The sequence below is a fragment of the Bos indicus x Bos taurus genome, chromosome 8, assembly GCF_003369695.1.
Source record: "Bos indicus x Bos taurus breed Angus x Brahman F1 hybrid chromosome 8, Bos_hybrid_MaternalHap_v2.0, whole genome shotgun sequence".
NCBI classification, from domain to species: Eukaryota; Metazoa; Chordata; class Mammalia; order Artiodactyla; family Bovidae; genus Bos; species Bos indicus x Bos taurus.
Window position 1 is genome coordinate 103,200,530 of NC_040083.1, and position 23,792 is coordinate 103,224,321.

Consider the following 23,792-nt stretch of genomic DNA (forward strand, 5'->3'; position numbering starts at 1 on the left):
TTTGCGTTAGATTTTGGATTCCCGCCATTGAATGGGGGTGCTCTGTGCCCTGTTCCAGCATCTTTCCCACAGGAAAGTCCTTCCCAACTCTGTCATCTCAGTGGATCCTGTTGTCAAAGATACTCAGGGAACTCAAGCCTTTCTCTTCAGAGCAAGTCTCCTAGTTGATAACTATAAACTGAGAGTGTGAAGTAAATAATCACGGTCTGCCTCCCCCACTGTTCTTGTTGCTGTTGTGTCTGCAGTAATTATCTTGGTACCCATCACATAGTAGGCACTTAATGGGTAGTATTTTGGTGAATGAGTAAGGAGCCATGTCTGATTCATCATAGTGTCCGTCCCCCCAAGGCCTTGCTCAGAATCACACATCTAGTCTGAACTCTATAAATATCAATTGAAAAATGGTATCAGCCTCCTGGGTTCAGTTCTTTTAACTCAGAGTCTTCTCAGGCAGCCTCCACTCCATCGCTCAAGCTTCGGATCCTTAAAGCACTCAGTTAGTGGCTTTAAGTAACCGTGTTCAGTTGGGAAAATAAATAGAAAATAAAACCTCATACCACATGGTAGAAACATATCACTGATTGTGATCTAAGAAGCAGGGTCTAATTAGGGAATTTATAACATATTTAGTTCCCTGGGAATGGAATCCTCTTTTAACTTGCAAAGCTTGTTGTTCAATGCTGATACAGTCACCCTTAATGGGTGTTTTTCAGGAACACCTGGTGAGAAAAAGTGGGGACTACCTGTGTTTGAGTTGGAGCCCAGTGGTTGGATAGGAAAATAGTTCATCTACATTGTTTAGGACCAGGCTTGATTCATCAGTTCTAGAGACGAAGGGCCAAGTATGTAGAGGAAATGACCATGGACTTAGGTGAGAAGACCTGTGTGAGCCCTGCCCAAGCCTTGGGCCAGCTGTGTGACCTTGGGCAAGTCACTTGGCCCCCCTGGGTGCTTGGTTAATTCTTGGTCAAAGGGGCATAAACTGCATTGTCTTCTTCATGGGGTTATTTGGAGGATTCAGTGCGGTGGGACAATCTGTAAAATGATAGGCTGATGATTAATATTCTCATCAGCAGACGAATGCAATTCCATTTTTCTTGGTCCAAGATTTTTAAAATCTTTCCTGATTCTTCCTTTTTTTCATGTCTCGTTTCCAGTTTATCAGCAAGTCCTGTTGGTTCTACCTTTTCATGTATTCAGAACTGAGAATGCCTCCTCAGTTCCCACGCTCCCACAACCTCGTTCCAGCCACCTTCATCTTTTACCTGGATTGCTACAGTAATCTCCTTACCAACCTCCCGCCTGCCTCCATCCTTGCCCCATGGTCTGTTCTCAACAGAGCAACCACAGTGATGTTTTAAAAAATGGAAGTCAAATTATATGACTCTGCCCAAACCTTCAGTGGCTCTGCGGAGTAAAAGCCAAAGCCTTCAGTGGCTGTGAGGCTCTACACAGCTGACCTTCTCTCATCCTCGCTTGATCTGCCCTAGACACGCTGGCATCCTGTCTGTGCATTGAGCACACCATGCACACGCCTGCCCTTCGGTCTTCCACTGGCCATTCCTCTTTTCCCAGTCACCGCATGGCCAACCCCCTCACCTTCCATTGTTTTCCCAGTGACACCTACTCGGATCCACTTCAAATTGCAGCCCACAGCTCTTCCCTTGGCCCAGCATTCTGAGTACCGCCCTGCCCTTTAGTGTAATTATACTTGATTATACATGAGTATGGGCTTCTCCGGTGGCTCAGCGTTGAAGAATCCACTTGCAATGCTGGAGTCACAGGAGATACAGGTTTGATCCCTGGGTCAGGAAGATCCTCTGGAGGAGGGCATGGCAACCCACTCCAGTATTCTGGCCTGGAAAATCCCATGGACAGAGGAGCCTGGCAGGCTACAGTCCATAGGGTTGTAGAGAGTCTGACATGACTGAAGCCACTCAGCATGCACACACACACACACACACACACTCTAGAGTATGGGGCTTCCCAGGTGGCGCTAGTGGTGAAGAATCTGCCTGCCAGTACAGGAGGGCAAGAAATGTAGGTTCGATATCTGGGTTGGGAAGATCCTCCAGTATTCTTGCCTGGATAATCCCATGGACAGAGAAGCCTGGTGGGCTACAGTCTATAGAGTCGCAAAGAGTCAGACATGACTGAGTAACTACCACACATACTTGATTGTGATCACTGTGAGGCAGGGAAATAATAACAGATTCAACCACATTTGCCTAAAACAGTGTCTGGAACATAGAAGGAGCTCAGTAAATACTTGAGAGATGAGCAAACACCTTTCTCCTGACTTGAGTCATGTGACTCACTGGGACAAAAGTTCAAGTTAGATTTGAGGGATCTATTGGTGGTTGGAAAGGAAAGAGATATGTAAATGGGGCTTGAGTTGTTTCAGACCCACTTGTCCTCCTGTCCTCAGTAAATTGTAGGGGACATAGAATCATCCTCTGGGCAGGTCCTGAGGCTCTGGTAGGTTCTTCTCAAAGGTTTGGTGCCTCCTGCAGGCCTCCAGGTCAAGTGCGCTTGATTTCACTCACTGCTGAGGCTGAGCTTCTTCCTGCAGGGTCAGTTGTACCAGTTGGTAATTTAAAACAATTTTTATGTGCAAACTAAAGTACACAGACATATTTTGGACCAGTATGCATTTGGTGCTTGTGAATATAACAGTCATGTGACTTAGTAAGAAAGAAGTTGAGACTTCAGAAGGATTTGAACAATCAGGGGGCGTCCCTTTCTCCCCCAGATTCGTGTCCACTCTTCCCTTCCAAGGATGGAAGGAAGCTGAGAAGCAGTGAACACTGAGAGCATGGAATTGTCCACCAGTGGGTTTGAAGTTGTCCATCCAAAGCCAAGCATCGTACGTGACACATAGTAGGCTTTCAAGAAATATGTGTTGAGTGAATAAAGGATTGATTATTTAAGATCGATTGTCATAGCTTGCTGCTGCTGCTAAGTCACATCAGTCGTGTCCGACTCTGTGCGACCCCATAGAGGCAGCCCACCAGGCTCCTCCATCCCTGGGATTTTCCAGGCAAGAACACTGGAGTGGGTTGCCATTGCCTTCTCCAGTGCATGAAAGTGAAAAGTGAAAGTGAAGTCGCTCAGTTGTGTCCAACTCTTAGCGACCCAATGGACTGCAGCCCACCAGGCTCCTCCGTCCATGGGATTTTCCAGGCAAGACCCATGTAAAATTGCCAGTGCAATTTATCATTCATCGAAGCAACCTCAGTATCAGAAAAAGTGAAAGTGAAAGTCACTCAGTCATGTCCGACTCTTTGCCACCCCATGGACTGTATAGTCCATGGAATTCTCCAGGCCAGAATACTGGAGTGGTTAGCCTTTCCCTTCTCCAGGGGATCTTCCCAACCCAGGGATCGAAGCCAGGTCTCTGGCATTGCGGGTGGGTTCTTTACCAGCTGATCTGTATTACCTGAGAAATAGTAATTAATGGATTCAACCATATTTGCTGAATATTTGGCTTTTGCCAAGCCCTTAGCTGGGTGCTAGAGACACAACCACATGTGGGATGTGGTCTTTATCCAGGAGGGGTCTGGGGCAACACAGGCTCTCCAGGAACGGTGGTCCCCATCCCGTAGAGCTGGCGAAAGGCACTGGTGGTAGTGTGTTAGCCGTGTTGGGAGAACAATGAACCGGACTAATCAGATCTGCTGGGGGGAGGGGGAGTCATTTAAGTCTCCAGGGAGGAAGCAATTTTTGAGTTGCAGTGGGGGAGGGAAAAGGCAAGATCTTAATTATACCACCACGGAAATGTGCTGTCTCAGGTCTGTCCTGGGCTTGACCGCTGATGCGCCATCTTGGAGATGCCCACTCCATTTTCTTGGAGCTCCAGGGCCACGAGCCCCCACATTTCCAGTGGCCCCTCAGGCCCCGTGAGCCCCTGGCTCTGCTCTCTTATCGCAGAAAGGCATTTCATTCTTCCAGATCAGGCAGCCAGGACCCAAGGAGCTGTTTTCCTCCATTGTGCAAGCATGACAAATCATTAATTTTTGATTGATTTGCTTAGAATTATGGGCGCCCCAGCATTCTTTCCGCCGCTGAACAGCTGTATAACAAATGAATATATCAGTGTGCACAAAAGATCGGCGATCTAAGAGAAGCAATTACATTGGCCACCCTCCCCCACTCTCACCCCTTCCCGGGCAATGAAGGGAGGAAATTTTTACCAGAAATTCCTCAAGTGGCTTTAAAAAAAAAATGCCTTTTTATAATTGAATTAAATCTTTATCTCTTCATCTTTTGCAGCAGATTTCCAAACACACACCAGTTCCCCACGTGCTTGCTTGGGTTCCATCCATCCAGGAAGAATCTTTAATAATGAAATTTCAACTCATGAATTAAAACCAAAATGGAAAAAAGGAAAAAAAAAAAAAGGAGCAAATTCTACCCCTCCTTTTTGCTTTTTTTTTTTGGTTGCTGCTATTCCTTTAAGATTTTGGAACCGTACCAGTGCACTAAATGTGACCTCCATAACTTTTAAATTAAGAATTTATGCTGGCTTGAAATTTATGAAATATTTCAGCATGAAAGAAAGCCTTTTTCCCTCAGGAAAATTGAGCAATAAATCACAGCACTGTGGATTTACTGCCCTGGAGCCAGCGAGAGATAGGATTTTTTTTTTTTTTTTGCTTCATTCTGAAAAAAAAAAAATGTAATCATATAAGACAGCTTAGCTGCTATCCTCCCACTCTCTAGAATTTTTAATTTCAGCTGTTTCTGCTTGGATTTATTTCCAATATTCCTGCTCGGCTTTTCAATTTCCTCAGTTATTAAATTTTAATTCAGTGCATTAGCATTTAAATTAAAAAAGGGTTTATTTTATCGAAATCGTTGGCCAGCCCCCATCCCGTAGCACACGAATTGCCTGTTTCTGCCATTTGCACAAAATGTGAAATGCAGCTAATGTCTTACAACTTACATTTGCACAAATTTAGAAATAAAATTTCTGGGTTAGGAATAATATTTTCTTTCCAAGAAAATCCTTAATAAGAGAATGGAAAAGAACAACTCAGCGTTCATTTGGGAGGGAAGAGGAGGGTCGGATGAAACCAAAAATAACCTTACCCAGGCCCTGAGAAGAAGCTGGTGTGGTAAGGAGTGGGTGGGGCTGGGTGCCCTCGTGGGGAGCTGCTGGGGGGTCTGGGTTTGTGTACCTTTACCCCCACCTGCGTAAGAGGAGGAAGGTCTCTCATGAGCCCACTCCCCATCATACTTCCTTTACCCTTGAGAGGTCTGGTTAGGTTTGCGTCAACTCCGCATAGAGCGTCAGAGATGAAAGGAGGTGCGATGATCTGATTGAACTCCTGTGCCTCCTGTCCCTGTTTTTACCTGTGAGAACCTCAGGTCCAGGGAAAGGAAAGAGCATGCCCAAGTTGAAGGTGAGACCCAGACAGAGCCAGGCGGAAGCTGCGTCTTTAGGCGCACATGGTCCCCTGGTGGCATCAGCAGTAGGGTTTCCGTTTCTACACGTACCTGGCCTCTGTTTAGTACTTTACCAGCATCACTGTATTCACTGTCACTCTGACCAGCCCTTTGGAGAAAGCCTTAGGGCCGTGGGGTCTGGTAGATGCTTATGACCTTCTGTCTTGCAGCCGAGGATTCAGATCAGGCCCCTGGACAGGCTGGGAAGACATGTGGCTCGGTCCAGGACTGATCCTGCCTCTTGCCCATCTGCTCTATACTCTTATATAAGTCACTCTGTTTTTCTATGCCTCGGTTTCTTGGGCCCAATAAATGGCACCCTTTATAGCTGTATCTAGGGTTGTTAATGATGATTATTATTATTACAGCTGGGCTCACACTAAGTAGTTTTATGTGTATAGCTTATTTATCATGTTTAAGTCTCCCTCCAGTCCCAAGCAGATAGATCCTAGTGTTGGCATATTGCCATTTTGCAGATGAAGAAACTGAGGACTAGAGAGTGCAGATGACTTGCCGAGGATTGTACAGCTCAAAAATGGCAGACCCAGGACTTGAATTCAGACCCTCTGACTCTAAGTCCCTGTGCTCTTAAACTTTGGTTCAAATTGAGAATCAGATCAGATTACACTGGGTAATCTGTGAGTTTGTGGTTTGGGTCAAATTGAATGAAATTGCTGGTACTAGACCATTTGGGCCCAGGAAAATGGCAATATCAACTTAATTCAAACAGTAAGACTTGCTTTGAGATATTTGTGAGGACACAGACAAAGCCAGCCTGGCAACTTAGGGATCTCTGCAACTGAGAATCGGTGTCCTCAGCACTGTGGCTGGTGGGGGTGGGAGGCCCATAGAGGCTGTCCCATTAAAGTAGTCTGGTTCAGTTTGGTTCAGTTTAGTTGCTAAGTCATGTCTGACTCTTTGTGACCCCATGAACTGCAGCACACCAGGCTTCCCTGTCCACCATCCCCCAGAGTTTGTACAAACTCATGTCCATTGAGTCGATGATGCCATCCAACCACTTCATCCTCTGTTGTTCTCTTGCCTTCAGTCTTTCCCAGCATCAGGGTCTTTTGCAATGAGTCTGCTCTTCACATCAGGTGGCCAAAGTATTGGAGCTTCGGGTGGGTCTGGACTCAGGCCCAAAGGCTGAGATTGAGAGAGGCTGTGATATTGACACGTGCTCTCTTGAGCATCTCTCACTGGTGGTCCGTGGTCCATCTCTCTCACCTTTCCATATCTGCTTCTCATATCTGCCAATAAACAGACATTTCCCACCCTGCAGGGATGCGCTCTTCCCTCCAGTTATCCCATCCCATCTAGGCTTCTACAGAAAGATTTGCTTGGACAGCTCTTTGAACATTTTTAGCACCTTGTCTTAGTTTGATAAAAATGAGTGGAAAACGAAAATGTATGTAGGTACCAGTGATGAGAAGTTCAAATATCATGAACACAATAAAAGGGAAAATGGGAACGCACATGGAGATGGGCAGCTGTGCCAAAGAGAGACTCATTTCCCTGCCCAGTTGCATGTTCAAAACACTTGAACTGGTCAACTTTGTGTGAAATTATGTGTGAAGGAGAAGGAAAAAAAAATATGTATAACATTAAAGATAGGTATGAAATTCTATAAATACACATGTAGTTGAGTCTGAAAGGTGCGCCGGAGGTTTTACTGTGTTCAAGCTCTCTGGGAGCAGAATTTCCACCCCTCCCACTTTTGCCTTTTCTGATATGAACATTCAAACAACTCCTTGCATTCGTTTTCCTTACAAGTTTGAGGAATGCAAGATGTCGGAAAGAGGCTGTAATTGATCCTGTTCTTTTGCTCCCAGTGAAATTGTTTGCAAACCATCTTCTGCTTTCTTGTTTCTTCCATGGAAATAATACACTGGCGTCCCGTTAGCTTCTCCCTCCCAAGCCTTGTGTTTCTGCCTCCTTGTTTGTGACCTCCTTCACTGTCCGTTTCCTTCCTGTGGGCAGTGGGGGCTGTGTACACTCACCCCATTTCCCAATTGGCTCTCTTGAGTGTTGGAGGGAGATAAAATATTCCAGAGCTGAGGAAAGTGGGCATTGGAATGACCCACACCTGGGCTTGTAGCTGTGGGATGTTGGATGAAAGTGAAAGTCAAAGTCGTTCAGTTGTGTCTGACTCTTTGCAACCCCATGGACTATAAAGTCCATGGAATTCTCCAGGCCAGAATACTGGAGTGGGTAGCCTTTCCATTCTCTAGGGGATCTTCCCAACCAAGGGATTGAATCCTGCTCTCCCACATTGTAGGCAGATTCTTTACTAGCTGAGCCACAAGGAATGTTGGATAAATGACTTAAATTCTTTGACCCTCGGTGCCTCACCTGTAAAATGGGAAGACTGTGTATGTGTGTTGGGGAACCTGTCCAGAGGATTAAATGAGAGGCATTCAGTGCCCACACGTTAGGGCTGGGTGGGAAGTTGGCTGGGGGAGTGAGTCTTGGTACCCACAGGGGACTGGGTGGGGAAGTAGACAAGAGGGGGTGGTGGGGACTGTGGCTAACCAGGTATGTCCACTCCAGCTGATTGGTCATGTGGGACTGCGTGCTGCTTTTAGAAGCTGAACATCTGGCTTTGGGGGGGATGAAATCCCTTTATTTTTATATATTGACTGTTTGAATCGAAGTCCACCATCTGGTTTTGCCAGTTTGCAGCTTCTCAGAGGCACTCATTAACAGGTAGCTGCTGCTGTTTTTAAGTCCTCAGTCCTTCATTTGCAACCCTGAATTTCAAAAAGCTTGGAAACGAAAAGATGTTTTCTAACTGGTGAGGTGACAGAACGTGACCAGAAGGGGGAGCGGCTAGGTGCCGGCTTCATGTCACCCATGTGCTGACTGCATGTGTTTCACTACAGAAATGTCAACCTGCTTGAGCACAGGGTGCTCCCCAGACCCTTCCAGGGTTGTTGCAAAATATAGAACACATGCAACATATTACCATTCTAAAATTGGAAAGATTCTGAATTTGGAAACACATGTGCACTTGAGTTTTGAACTTGCATTATTCCAACTGTGGTTACTATTATCATAAATGTTCCCCCAAAGCTGGGCCATGCATCTCCAACTAGGGGTGTTGGAGAACCCATGGCCTTAGTTTTTCCCATGTCCATGGCCTTAGCATTGAGGTCTGCCCAGCATGGGCCTAGGTGTCACTGGGATCGCTGGGTATTTGTCACTCACTCCTCATGAGACTTCAGGCAACTCCCTTCTCTTCTAGGGCCTTAGTCTCTCCATCTGAACCAGAATTTCATGATTTCTGAAGATTTCATTTGGTTAGCCTTATCTCCCCACCTCCCACCCCCCAAATAAAAGCGATTACAAACCAGCATTCTCTTGCCTCCCTGTGCTTGCAGGGTTGGGGGACAGCCTGTTTTAACATAATAAGATTTTCCCCCTCCAGTCGGTAGGAATAAATCTGCGGCTACTGTTTTATTGGAAATCCCAGCTGAAAATAAAAATGGTGCAATTCAATCTCAGATTTAGCTGGTTACTTACTTTTCACTGAGTCCCAGGAGCTCTGTGGTTGCTGGGTTTATGTTGGCAGTGGGTGCTCGGCTGGATTTAAAGGGCCAAGCAGATTGGTGTTGGAGGGTGGGGTCGGGGGATGGCTGTCCTGACCTCCTCTTGCCACTGGGGGCAGATTTTTCCAGCCTGGAGGAATGGAGCAGGGGGTGGTGGCCCGCTCACCCCTCTGAAAGCTGGTGTTTGAGTGGGAGCTTGGTAGGGTACAGTGGGTAGCCTCTGTGTCTTCCTCTTGGCTGATGTAGGTGTTCTGGATTTCCTTCGCAGGCTGACGGAGCCAGTGCAGCTGGAAGGAAAAGCGCGGCAAGCAGGTATGCCCCCCTCCCTTGCCCTCTGCCGCACCCCCCTTTCCTTCATCCCTGGTCGCTTGGCTAACAACCACCTCTGTCTGGTCATCACCTACCACCTGAAAGAATGGATGGTCCAGGCCAGCCCCCTTTGCTGAGAAGTAGCCATACTTCCCTGGAGGACATGGAGCTGTGAGTAACACTTCCCAGCCCTCCTGGTGCCCTCTGTGGGCACCTGTGACTGGAATCTAAGGATGACTCAATGCTGAACTGGCCTTGGCTGCTCAAGTTAGCGGAGACTTGGGGGTGAGGTGCAAGACTGGGCAGGAGGACCTGGGGTTGAATCCCATCTCGACTGCCTCATCGTGAACTCCAAGGGTGCCCAGGCTAGTCTGGAATTCATTGGCCTGACTTCGGTCCTGTGCTCCTCCCCTAAGCCCGTCCCTCCAAATCAGGAGGGTGGAATAGTCTGCTTAGCCAGACCTCACCCTTGGAGCTGGCAGGGGATGGCGGAAGGGTGGTCCCCAAAGGAGAGCGGGAATGTTGTGACCGAAGATAGGGGGAAAGCAACCCTGGACAGGCCCGTGGAGTAGACGTCTACCACCAGGGGTGCTGGCAGACACTCGCTTGCTATAAACGTCGGTGCTGTTCCATTGGATAGAGCAGCTGGGGTGGCCAGATGATCTTTGTTTAGGGCATTGATGGCAAGAAGAAGGCAAGGGACAGCCTAGAGAGAAGGCTTCCCAGGCCACATCCACAAAATGTAGGACAGGCTCTAGGATTACCTACCTACTGGAGCTGGGTGTGCCAAGCACAGGAGTATGCCCTTCAGCTCATGGAACACTGGTTCTTTAAATGTTAATAGATTTTTATGGGGTTGGGGGAAGGGTTCTTTGGCCAAATAATTTGAAGAATGGCGAGTCAAAGTCCGCAGATTTCTTTGCTGTGGAACTTTCCAAAGCATTTCACGTGCTAGGGTGCTTGCTTGAGAGCATCGGAGAGAGAGAGAGGAGAATGACATGTTTCTCAAACTTACTTAACTGTGGCATGCTTTTATTGAAGTCTGTCTCCTGGAGCTAGTGTTCCTTGTAATGTGCTTTGGGAAACCATGGGAGAAGAAGGGGAGGGTGCTCAGCTCTGTGTTTCAGGGAGATCACCCTGGCCCCCATTTGCAGGATGGATTGGAGACGGCTCGAAAGGAGGCATTGACACCAGGCTGGAGATCAGTGTAACCCACCCAAGCCAGCATGGCCTGGCTTCCACCCACCTCCCTGGTCTTCTCGTATGTCTCCTCCTTGCTCAGTCTGTTTTAGCTACCCTGACCCTCTAACTCTGTAAACCAGGGGTTGCCCATCTTTACCTATAAAGGGTCAGATAGCCCTTCACACTCCACAGGCCACAGGTCACTGTGGCACCTCTGCCAGCATAATCCAGAAACTGCCACAGATGACACGTAAATCACGAGTGCCCATAGTTTGCCAGCTCCTGGCCTGAGAGTCTTTGCAACCGCTGTTCCTCTGCCTGGGATGCTCTTCTCCCCACTCTTTCCATGACCCTTTCACCCTCTAGGTCCCAACCCCATCCTCCCCTCTGAGACGCCTTCTCTGAGCCCCTCCAGCCCCACCTGTGGCCTGTGTCGCTTGTGGCCTGTTTCGCTCTTCACTTACTCCTCGTATTTGTGTGCTTTTCTCTGCTTCTCAAGTGCCAGCTCCAGAGGCTCAGTGAGTGTTTATGGGATGGGTACCCTGAATGAGGTGGGAGAAGCTGGGATAGTGTAGGGGCAGGGAGTGCGGGTTAGATTGAAGGGCTGAACAGTTGAGCTTGGGCTTGGAGATCCAGACAGTGACTCATGTAGCCAGTGGCTGCCCAGTGCCCTTGTATTTCTCTCCTGGGCCCCTGAGATGAGAATCTTGTGTAAGAACAGTGTATGAGGCTATGGCTTGTGGGGTAGCGAGAGTCCCTAGACTGCCAGTGCCTGGACATGCTTCCTAGATCTGAATGTCAGGACTGAAAGGGGCCTTGGGCTTTGTCTAGTCACTCCCTTCACTGAACACATGGGGAGAAGAGACCCTGCTCAGGGTCATGTGCTGAGTGAGTGGCAGTATCAGGCCTTGGCCCTCCCTAAGCTGGTGCTCTGTCCACTTATTGATTCTGTACTCAAGTGAGGGTCTAGCCAGCTGCCCCCACCGCCCTCTCTTGTTCATTGAACACCTGCTAGGTTAGACCCAGTACTCTGTGCTATGGACTCAGATGGATTAGATGCTAATTTATCCATCCAACAGACATTTGGGCACCTGCTCCATGGCAGGCACCATTCAAAGTGCTGGGTCTGCAACAGTGAACACATTTCCCTTCTTTCCTCATCGCTTGTATGTATGTGTGGCCCTTGCCCTCACTCTCTAATGCACGGATCTCTCCCAGGCCACCGTCTCTGCCTAGCGACCTGAGAACAGCAGATGGGTTTCCCCACAGTGCTCACAGGTGCCTGAAGCTCTATATTGTGTCTTATCGGCCCAAGGCTGTAGTGAGTGCTGAGATCAGCTAGAGATGCCTGGCCTGGTCAGGGGAGGCGGGAGGTGGCCTGTGTGCCGTCTGTTTGCTCTCCCTGATTAACCTATATCTGCATACACTTAGTGATGGAGCCCCCTGTGACTACCACAGTGCCAGAGCATACACCAGAAAGAGTCAGCCCAGACCTTACTGCATGACTTGCGATGCAGAGAAAAAAATTCTAAAAATAACTACCATTTAGTCAGGCTCTGAGCTAAGTGATTTACATTTATTAAACAATGTAATCTTTATGAGGCTTCCCTGGTAGCTCAGCTTGTAAAGAATCTGCATGCAATGCAGGAGACCCTGTGGCTCGATTCCTGGTTTGGGAAGATCTCCTGGAGAAGAGATAGTCTATACCCACTCCAGTATTCTTGGGCTTCCCTGGTGGCTCAGAGGGTAAAGAATCTGCCTGCAATGAGGGAGACCTGCGTTTGATCCCTGGGTCGGGAAGATCCCCTGGAAGAGGGAATGGCTACCCACTCCAGTGCTGTCGCCTGGAGAATCCCATGGACAGAGGAGCCTGGCGGGCTATAGTCCATGGGGTTGCAAAGACTCAGACACGACTGAGCAACTAAACACAGCACAGCCCGTAATCTTTATCACGGTTCTGTGAAGGATGATCTTATTATTCCCACTTTACTACCAAAGCTGCCGAGGCCCAGAGAGGTATGTACACAGTTGGAAGTGAGCGGCACAGCCAGGGTCCTACCCGGGTCTGACTCTTCTGACGCAGATGCCTCACCACCATGCCCTCCTGCTGCTGTAGGAAGTGATCAATTTACCGAGTTTAGAGGAGCCTGTGAGGGGACCAGGGCTGGGCCGTCGGCTGGAGTCTTGTCCAGAAGGTGGGGCCTCAGAAGGAGTTTATATTGATTCTGTCATTAAAGCTAATAGAGCATCTTTGAAAGACCAGAGCAGTGTTATTGTCGAGTGACCCAGCAATCAGTGTGAGAAGTGAGTTCTGCATTAAATGTCCAGAGAACATTAACATACCCCTAAGCTGATGCCGCTGGTGAATTTGACTCTTGGACAGAGGAGCCTGGTGGGCTACAGTCCATGGGGTTTCAAAGATAGTCAGGCATGACTGAGCCCAGATATTGGGTTAGATTGGCCAGATGGGGTTAAGAGTCTTGGATGCTTTGTGGAGCATTAGACTCATGCAGTCCCGGCTTCAGATGAAGAGACTAAAGCCCGAGGCTCCCTGAAGTCAAGAGTGAGGCTGGATGGTCCTGGTTGGGACTGACCTTGAAGGACCTGTGACTCTCTGACCTCCGCTCCAAGCTGTGCCATGCACGCTGTGTTATCACACCAGGGTCTGCTTTCGTCCCAGCGCCTTCCTTTTGGCCCAGAACACCTCATGTTGTTCCTTCTCCAGAGGGTCTCTGGCTAAACCCCAAAAGCAGCAGCATGGGCTGCTAAGGAATTAGTGTTAAATTGAGGGGGACAAGGAGAGGTGGTGTTTCTGATCCTAGGAGACGACTGCCGGTGGTTTGGTTTACTTCCCTGTAACCCAGCCTGGGTCGGTTTTACAAGACCAGTGATCTCAGCACTTGAGGTTAATGCTAACCTGGTGTGCAGGTTACAGATCACGTAGCCCAGTGCATTTAAACCTCATTTATTCTAAGAGGCGTGGAGGGCTATGGGGCCTTAACTGTAGAAAATTCTAACATTCTGAATGGAGTTTTCATAGTCAAATAAATGTAGCTTCAGCCTTGCTGTAATGAAGAATTAGGGCCCCCTTTTTTCTGTCAGTTGAAGGTTTTTAGTGTTGGAAGGACTTTGTCGATAATCTGGTCCAGCCCTTTCATCTGGAGATAAGGCAGGCCAGGGATAGAGGCGGTGAGGGACTCGTTTGTTTGCCATGTGTACCAGTTGCCTAACAAGTGATCCAGGCCGTATAGACAGGGAGACTGGGGTGGAGGAGAAGGTGATAAGACCAAGGCTCATTCATTCATTCCACAAACACTTACTGAGTGCCTGCTAAGTACTAGGGTCTGACCCTGGTGCTGTAAATACAGTGGCAAACAAAACAGAAATCCCTGGTCTTGTGGAGCTCACATTCTTGTGGGAATGGAGGAGATATAAATACTGAAACTACATCGCCTGTCATATGGTAAGAAGTGCTTTGGGGGAAGGGCAGAGAGGGAGATTGGGAAAGGCAGAAGGAGTATTGCATCAACAAGAAGGTGATGTTTGAACAGAGATTTGAAGGAAATGAGGGACTGAGTCAAGCGGTCATTTGGGGAAGTGCATTCTAGGCAGAGAGGACAGTAGGTGCAAAGGCCCTGGGCAGAAGTGCGCATAATGTGTTGGAGCAACCACAGGGAGACTGACATGGCTCACAGGGCCTTGGGGACTTTTGTCAGGACTTTGGCCTTTACCCTGTGTGAAATGGGGAACCATTGGGGGTTTTGAGCAGAGGAGTGACATGATTTGGTTTTAAAAGGATCATTCTGTCTGCCAGAAGAATAAACTGCAAGGGGCAAGATGTTAAAGAGGTACTGCCAAAAGCTCAGGACAGGCAGGACCTTAGACAGTAGGCTTGGAGGGGAGTGTCTGAAAGGCCATGTTTTTCAGGCCTGAGGAATTCGTTTCAGCACAGCATTTTGTGAGTCCTGCATTCAAAATGCACAGCCTTCTGCTTGGTCCTGGGAGAGCCCCAGAGTGGAACAGGATGGTCCCTGTGGCTCCCACTTTGCATGCCTGGTCTGTGGGGCATCTCACTCACCCCCTCTCTGAGCCCACACTGCCTGGGTTCAGATCCTGGCACCACCTACTGTCTGGTTGTATGACCTTAGGCTAGTTACCTGACCTCAGTTTCCTCATCTGTAAAATGGGGAGTTATATTCATACTGCCCTCATAGTGGTGTGGATGAGGATCAGGTGCACTAATGATGGTATGTAGGGACTTCCCTGGTGGTCCAGTGGCTAAGACCCCATGCTCCTAATGCCGGGGGCCTGAGTTTGATCCCTGGTCGGGGAAACAGATCCCACATGCCGCAGCTAAAAGATGCTGCATGCCACAACTTAAAAAGAAAAAAGATCCTGTATGCCGCAAGAAAGCCCTGGCACAGGCAAATAATTTTTTTTTTAAGTGGCATTATACCTTAGCCCAATGCCTGGCCTGTAGTAGATTTTCGGTAAATGCTTGTTTTTATTGCCACCGTCACTGCAGTGCTGGATTCCATTCCCAGGAGGAGGGGACAGTGGGTGGCAGTTGACTTCTCATAGAGCCTGGACATCAGAGGGAGCCTGGAGGTGGGGATGACTGTGGGTGTGGAACTTGGGTTTGAGGGCCCACCATGATCCACTTCCTGTGTCCTGCAGTTTGTGTATCTCAAGTGACCCTCCAGGGTCCCTCTGAGGCACCAGTTGGCATCTCTCCTTCTCACAGGGCCTGAGAAATAGACTTGTTCATGGTCAACCAAATAATCAGATGGCTTTGGGCCTCACTGGGTCTTGTCCTTTAAGCCAAGGCCCGCCCCCCGCCACCCCCCACCATGGACAGTTAAATCTCATAAGCACATGTGTATGGATGTGTAATTGTTTTCAAATAATAGCTTCTTTTTATTTAGCATTTTTGGCTTTCGGCAGGAAAATTAAAGTAGCCCTGAACAAATTAACCTTATTTGCCCCAAATTCTGTAGTACCAGTAGGCCTGATGCTGGTCAGTGACCAGGATGGTATTAGCAGAATGAATTATATGAGAACCAGCTCTGGGTATGTGTTAGTCAGGTGCCATCTTTATCCTGGGGGCTTCCCTGGTGGCTCAGATGGTAAAGCGTCTGTCTGCAATGTGGGAGACCCAGGTTCGATCCCTGTGTGGGGAAGATTCCCTGGAGAAGGAAATGGCAACCCACTCCAGAATCCTTGCCTGGAGAATCCTATGGACAGAGGAGCCTGGTCGGCTCCAGTCCATGGGGTCACAGAGTTGTAAACGACTGAGCGACTTCACTTTCACTTTTCAGTCTTTGTCTTGACTGTAGGTTTCTGATCCTGTAATTAGAACTCATTTGATTTCCAGAAATGTGTGTTCTCACCTTACTAAACTTGGGACCAGGGTTTGGCTATAAAAATCATAAATTGCAGGTTGGCTGTAAGGGTTCATCTACTTCCTCCAAGGGGGCTCCTTGCTTTTCTGGTGGGCAGAGTTCACTGTGCTTAATCAGTTACTGTTAACTGCACAAATAAGGCAGATGCAGGAAAATTCAGACATCCTTAGGATTGTCCTCTGGAGATGGCCACAGAAATGCAAACTACAAGTCATATGTATCAAAAATGGTGAATCCTTTTTCCAAATGGCCCTGTGGTTCTCAAGCTTGGAGTGGCCCAGCAATGGGAAGTGATTGGGGTCTCTCGGGAACCCGGACTCTTTCTAACCACCCAGCTCGAGTTTCCCACCTGTGCTCCTTGAGCATATTTAAGAAAGTTCTCATGAAGCTGCAGTTGCCAGTACAGAGCATCTGGAAGTCTTGTCTTGTCCTGAAGAAACTCAGTCTTGAGAATGGAACCAGGATGATATGACTGGGTTGCTTCTCAAAAAACTCCCCCTGTTTTAAAATTTATTTGATGGTGCCAGGTCTTAGTTGTGGCAACTGGGATCTAGTTCCCTGACCAGGGACCGAACCTGGGCCCCCTGCATTGGGAGTACGGAGTCTAAGCCCCTGGATCGCCAGGGAAGTCCCTCGAGCCCTTTAATGACAAAAGCCCTCAGTCTGAGAAAGCAACCCTGGAGACGTCCGCAGCCTTGCTGTTTATATCGTTCTCCTCACCCTCGGCTTCCGCCGCCTCCAGGTTTCACGCAAACCACGATGGTTAAGAGCGTGGGCACATCACACCCACCACCCTGATCACACCACCTTCCCTGTGAGCCTGTCCACATGTGTGCCCACCCCTCCCTCCTCTTCACTGCAGATGTGTGCAGGGGCCCCTACCCTCCATTCCTTTGGTTTTCGCAGGGGCCCCTACCCTCCATTCCTTTGGTTTTCACAGGGGCTAAGCATTCCTCTCCTACCTTCAGTTATGAGTTCTCCACCTGTGACCTAAGAGTTCCCCTTTTCCACAGTTGGACCACACTTTTCGTGTTTTGCCTGACAAGCACTTGGTAGAGACAGGAGAAGAGAACTAACAGCTACTGAGCCCCACTAGGTGTCTGGTGCCGTGCTGGGCACCTTATGAACATCTCTGTGCTTTAATCTTCTAAATAACCCTTCGAGGTTAGTGCTTACACATCAGGAAAGAGAGGTGTGTACAGGTTAGGAAGCTTGGCAACAGCCCGCACACCTAGTTTATCATCTTCAAACGCCTTGGGGAGACTGGATTGTGTATTGAGGAGTCTCGTTTGTGTATCCGGGGGCAGCACACCTCTGGACAGTGAGGGACCGGGCTTGGGTGTTCATAGTAGGGCGCATGGATGGAGCTGGCTATGCATTCCAGATCCCAGACAAGGTCATCAGCTGATCTGGTGGGTGGAGAGCAGAGGGGTGGAGGCCAGATGTAGTGCCAGGATGGGGCAAGCACGGTGGAGGGACAGCAGAGCTTTCTAAGCAGCTGGGCAGCTCCTGGCATCAGTTGTCAAGGTGGGCAGGAGAGAAGGGGTGCGGTCCTGTCGGGAGGCCTCTTTACATTTCATGCCAAGGTGAATGGCCAGGGGTGTTGGGCATCAGTGATCGAGGCTAAGTCACAACCTCGGTAGGAAGTAACGTTGATGGGAGAGGGGTGTAGTCTCTGTTTATACAGCCAGTGTGAGAGCCTAGGTGTAGCCTTACTCTTCAGGTTGAGTCACCTGCTCCCCGGGGTCTGTGTAGGACACCATGGGTGCCCTGGAAGGTACAGGACAGTGGACATAGGCTCCTATGTGGCCTCCCCTTCCCCACCTGCCGTCGAGGGCATTCTAAGTGGGTGAGAATTCCTGAGTCTGCAGAGTCCCAAAAGTCATGTAGGGAGAGTCATAGCAAGGCGGGTCTTTAGAGAGCAGTGCTCATTGCTAGCTGATATGTGTCATACCGTGGACCGACCCATTGGAAAACACAGTCAGCGCCTCTGTGTAAGATACTGTTAATAGCAACTCTTATTACTGACCTGGGCCAACCTTCCATGTGCCATGACTCCCTTGAAAGAAGCTTCCAGCTTTCCCCGGAGGGCCCCACCTGCTAAATGTTGGAGTTTGTGACTTGACAGCCGTTGCTCAAGACTCCTGCTCTTCTCTATTTTAAGTTTAAATTAACCAGGGAATTAACTCTTAATATTTAAGTCTTCACGCTGTCTTTCCGAGCTGCGGTATTACCCAGCGTTGTGGCTGACTGACAGCCATACATTGAAGAAAATTAAGTGCCTAAAAATTAATTCAGACTAATGATATATTTATGCATTGTAGGATATTTTGAATTTCTAGACTGTTAAGAGTTGTTTAATAGGTTAATAGTTTTTAATCTATTAATCTAATCTTTCCTACTTGACTATTTATTAAAATATTTCAGTGATTCATGACAGAAGTGGATAATTCTGAGGGTTATTAAGGCGTGGGTGATGCCGTGAAGATGTGGATCACGGGTGGAATAGTAAATATAGCTGCCTCAGTACTGGGGTTTGCAGCAACTGGGGTTTTGCTGTAGGTTCTTTCTCTTTTGACCCTTCCAGGTTCGTAGTGAAGCTGTGACCTTTATCCTCATGATTTCTGTTCTTGTGGCTGAAAACAGGAAACTTTTTACATTCAAAGGACAAGTGTGAACACATCCACCCTTCTGGGGCACATCAAGGAGAGCTGAAGGTCAGCGCCGAACAGAGCCCACGCACCTTTCTCTGTGGCAGAGATGGGCCCTCCATTTCTTTGTTTTCTTGCATTTCCGTGTTTTCTGTTTTTAGTGTTGAGCATGTGCCTGTTTGGCCAAGATACTAAGGATACGGTAGGAGACAAGGAAATGCACATGTTCCCCATCTCTTGGAGCTTCCGGTCATTCAGTCTTGTATTTCTTCATTCAACAAGGGTTTTTATTATTTTCTCTAGGAAAAAAAAAAAACAGAAATCATCCAGATGATATTTTAAAAAAGTCCAAGGATTGGAGTCAGACAGACCTGGTTGAATCCTGCTTCTGTCACTAGAAAGCTGTGTGACCATGAGAAAGTCACTCTGTTTCTCTGATCCTCGGTTTTTTTTATTTGTGAAACAAAATGACCTGCCGCGTAAGGCATTGTGAAGAGCAAGGAGGTGGTACTTGCGTATGGCCTGCAGCAGCGCCTGGCCCCCTGGCCCCTGCTAGACGCCTGGTGTGTCCTGGCTGCCCTGTGATTGTATCATTGCATCAGCATCTCCTCCACTCCGCATGCTGGCGTTCTTACATCTGGCTGTTTACTGCTTGCATCATTGCTGACATCTGCCAGGGTCCAGGCACAGGGGTACAGAAAGCAGTGGGGTAGAGCCACAGGGAACTGGCAGTGAGACTCGGACCCAGACCCTGTTAGAAGCAGAGTGGGTATTCCCAGAGCCACTGGTCTGAGGCTGCAGGCTCCTTTGTGGGTATCACCCTGAGACTTCAGTGCCCTACCCCTGCCCAATGGCCTGAATCAGCCAATGAAAGATATAAGAGTGCCCCTGCATCTTCAGGGGCTGGTGTCAATTTGTAATACCAGATCATCACCCTGTCCACCTTGAACTTGCATGTTATATCAGTTCAGTTCAGTTGCTCAGTCGTGTCCGACTCTTTGCGACCCCATGAACAGCAGCACTCCAGGCCTCCCTGTCCATCACCAACTCCCGGAGTCTACCCAAACCCATGTCCATCAAGTCGGTGATGCAATCCAACCGTCTCATCCTCTGTCATCCCCTTCTCCTCCTGCATCAGGGTCTTTTCAAATGAGTCAGCGCTTCACATCAGGTGGCCAAAGTATTGGAGCTTCAGCTTCAGCATCAGTCCTTCCAATGAATATCCAGGACTGATTTCCTTTATCAATAGTATCTCAAAACTGGAGGGAAAAAAAAAGTCATGGTGTCAGAGCATTGCTAAGGCTGCCCTGTTGACATTTCAGAAAGTAAGAAGAGCTTGTTGCATTCAAGAAAATTTCCACCGGAAAGGATGAAGATAAGACTGACAATTCAGGAAGAAGCTTCACTTATTCAGAACTTTGGCTCCAATGAAACATCTCCAGCTCGTGTTCTCCCGAGGGCCAGATGGGTGGGACGTTGCTGCCTTCAGTTTTGGGTGTCAGCTGAAGCAGTCCAGACATCGACAGTTCTTTTGAGGGGTGGGGAGAGGGAGACGCCTCAAAGGCCACGTTGCATTGACCTTTGCAAGGTTCATTCTTGGCTCCTTAGGTGAGCAGGTGTTGACTGATCACCTCGCCCATACCAGGCAGCACTTCGAGTGACAGCCAACTGAGGAGATAGGGTCCGTGTCCTCTTGTAGCTCTCGTTCTAGCTGGGGAGACATTGAAGAGGACGAGCAGTAACGAGTGTTAAATGAGTGCAGGGGAAATACTGAGCAGAACACGTAGGGCAGGGAAGGGATGTGGATGTTTGAGTGAAGACCTGGAGGAGGGGAGAACCGGCCAGGGGCATCTGGGGACCGGGAGAGTATTCAGAAAGAGCGAAGAGCAGATGCAAAGGCTTGAGGCAGGAGCCTACCTCACCTGCTCAGGGGACAGGGAGGAGGCTTCTGTGGCCCCCCGGGGAGGAAACAGGAGGGACAGGGTTAGTAGATGAAGTCAATGGGCACTTGAGGCATGTCTCAGAGCCCTGAGGGTTGAAGCAAGGACTCTGGCTACTACTCTGGGTGAGATTCAGAACCGTAAGTGGGTTTTGAGCCAAGGAATGATGTGAGCTGGCCCGGCCAGGATAGGAACAGGGAGACGGGCTGTGAGAATATTACAGCAAGACAAGAGAGAGGGGGAAGGCAGCTTGATGAGAGTGGTGCCGGTGGGCTGGTAAGCAGTGGTCGGCTTCTGGACATGTTCTGAAGGTGGGGTTGATAGGATCTGCGGGTAGACTGATGAGTAGGGAGTGCGAGGGAAGAGACGGATGGTCCCAGAGTGGTGGAATTGTACTAACCGAAATGGACAAGACTGCCGTTAACTGATGACTGTGTCCTTGGCTGCAGGGTTTAGCTGGAAGAGTACTGGGATTGGAGTCAGGAGAATTTCCTGACTTGGGGGAAGGGCCACAGCCGCAGCTCAGTTTGGACCTGTAAACAGGGTTGCCTGCCTGTTAGGCATCCAGGTGGAGGTGTCCACCGGGCAGTTGTTCAGGCAGGTCTGGAGCTCAGGGAGAGGTCCAGGCTAGAGATAGGATTTGCAGTTCATCATCACATAGTTCATATGTAAAAGCATGAATCTAGGTGCAATCATGCGGGAAGTGAGTATGAAGAGGCTTTCCAACTTATCCTTGGGACAGGTTGACATGGAAAGGTTGGTTGGTGAAGAGGAATCCCCAGAAGAAACAGGAGTGGCTAGAAGGTGAGAGGCCCACGGGAAGGCCCAGAGCATAGTGAGCAAAGAGTTGGAGGAGAAGAGAGGGGAGCTCGTTAAAGGCTGCCGATAGAGTTGAATTCAGTCAGGACCGAGTAGGAACTGTTGGACCTAGGAGCCTGGAGGTCCTGGGAGGCCTGGGAAAGAACTGCTCTGGTGGAATGGGGGTGGAGGGCAGGAACCTCACTGGACCTGGAAAGCATTGCTGAGGAGGAGCCTCCCAATATCTGCAGATAATGGTCATTTGTGCTCCAATTATTGGTAGGTGGGCAGCTGGGTAGAACCGGAAGACTAGGTCAGTGGTCAGCCTATGCAGCAGGGTACACACGGCCCCTGACATCATGGCTGGATGTGTGTTAATTCATTTAACACCGCATGCATTCATAGAGAGTGTTGTGTTTAAGTGCAGCTTGAGGCCAGTTAACCCTCTTTCATAATGAGTGGAGTCTTTTAATGAGGTTTTATTCTAGAGAGAGTTAACCAAGTCATTACTTACACCCTGTGATTAGAGATCCCTCCCCACCAGCTTTAGCATTATTTCAGTGGCCAAAGTACCAGAGGAAATAAGCAGTGGCCTTTGGTGAAGGTGGAGTGGCCCTGAGGCTGAGCCTTGCAGCAGAGACAGGAGACATGCACACCTGTGGGGCAGAGGTCTGGCCTCCACCAGGGCCTTAGACATCTCAGACTCCAGCTCACTCATCATCAGATGGGAAAACTGACTCGAGTAGGGGCAGGACAGAAGTCCAGTGTGCTGAGGACTTCTCATGACCCCTGAGACTTGCTAGAGTTTTAAGTGCTAGCGTTTGTGGTGGGATGATGTAGAAACTCCACCCAGAAGGAACTTTGGTTGACTCCTGGGCATCTGGCATCGCTGGGACTCTTCCTTCAACATGGCCAGAAATGGCATTTGTCTCTGGGCCTCCAGTCCACTGAGAAGTTGTTTGGTGGCTCTCTCGCAGGGCTCAGTGGGAACGACTCTAGGACAGAGTTGCAATAATTGTTCTCAGATTCATTGCTGGAGGTTGTGTGTCCTTGGGCACACCGTTCATTATACATCGTGTTGATGAGTCTGTCCTGTGCAGCACGCCCCAGGCGGGGGCTGGATGTGGAGTGGGGAGGGACAGATATGGGCCCAGCCCTCTGCTCTGGCTCCCTGTCTGGCCACAGGGCGCTCGTGAGCGCCAGATGTGATGGGGTGGATATGAGCAGCGAACCATCTGCTAAGACCCAGAGGAAGCGGTTTGTTTCTGAAACCTCCCTGGACAGGCGTGTGGGCGCATTGACTGACCAGATCAGACCCGGCCATGGGGATGAGTAAGAACAAAGCAAAAGAAAACTTTGGGACTGACGGAAGCCATGGGTTTGCAAAGTTAACTGCTTTGGGGCTGTGTCTTCTTATTTAGTCACGTGTAGTGTGTTAGTTTGGAGAAGGAAATGGCAACCCACTCCAGTATTCTTGCCTGGAGAATCCCAGGGACGGGGGAGCCTGGTGGGCTGCTGTCTGTGGGGTCGCACAGAGTCGGACACGACTGAAGTGACTCAGCAGCAGCAGCAGCAGCAGCAGTGTATTAGTTTCCTGTAGCTGCTGTAACAAATACAACAAACTGAGTAGCTTAATACAAGAGAAATTCGATCTCTCACTGTTCTGGAGGCCAGAAGTCTGAAACCAGGTCTACACCAGGGTCACACACCGTCTGGAGGTTCTGGGGGCAGATCTACTCTGCCTCTCCAACTTCAGGTGGCTGCAGCATCCCTTGGCTTGTGGCCACATCTGTCCAATCTGTGGTTCTCCTGCCTTCTCATCTTCTCTGTATTGTCCCCTCTTCTGTCTGCCAGATCCCACCTGTGTCTCTGATAAGGGCACTTGTTATTGCACGTAGAGCCCACCCAGAGAATCCAGGACAGTCTTGTCTCAAGATCCTGAAATGAATTACATCTGCAAAGAGCCCTCTCCCAAATGAGTTCACATTCACAGATTCCGGGGATTAGGTCATGGGTCTATCTTTTGGCTTCCCCAGTGACTCAGGCAGTAAAGAATCTGCCTGCAGCAGGAGACCTGGGTTTGATCCTTGAATTGGGCTATCCACTCCAGTATTCTTGCCTAGAGAGTCCCATGCACAGAGGAGCCTGGCAGGCTACAGTCCACGGGGTCACAAAGAATGGGACACCACTGAACAACTAACCCTTTCTATCTTTTGGAGGGGCCACCATTTACCCATTCCCCACTACCACCCCCCCCCACCACCACCACTAAAAGCAAAGTTGTAGGTATCAGAGACAGATAAAGTGGTGTTCCTGGAGGCCTACGCACCACCACCCTTGTAATTCAGGCCCCATGGTTGCTTTTGGGCCATCACTCTGGAACCCCTAGGCCTTCAAGGATCACACTTTGAGAACCTTCACCTTAGTGAAAGGCCAGGTCCCTTAGGGGATTCCTTGGGTAGGGACCTGCTTGGTTTGGCTCCTATCCTGGCATTCTGGCCTGAGCTAGTGACC

At 49.1% G+C, this 23,792-nt stretch overlaps 1 protein-coding gene across 12 annotated transcripts in view; it reads left to right on the forward strand.

The window, feature by feature from the left end:
* The window catches only part of ZNF618 (zinc finger protein 618), a 205,327-nt gene that overhangs the window by 102,236 nt on the left and 79,299 nt on the right, over window positions 1-23,792 (forward strand). For all 12 annotated transcript variants that reach the window (XM_027550588.1, XM_027550586.1, XM_027550583.1 and 9 more), the window contains exon 2: window positions 9,265-9,308. In XM_027550588.1, the coding sequence (XP_027406389.1) occupies window positions 9,265-9,308 (44 nt within the window). The remainder of the gene's footprint in view (window positions 1-9,264; window positions 9,309-23,792) is intronic.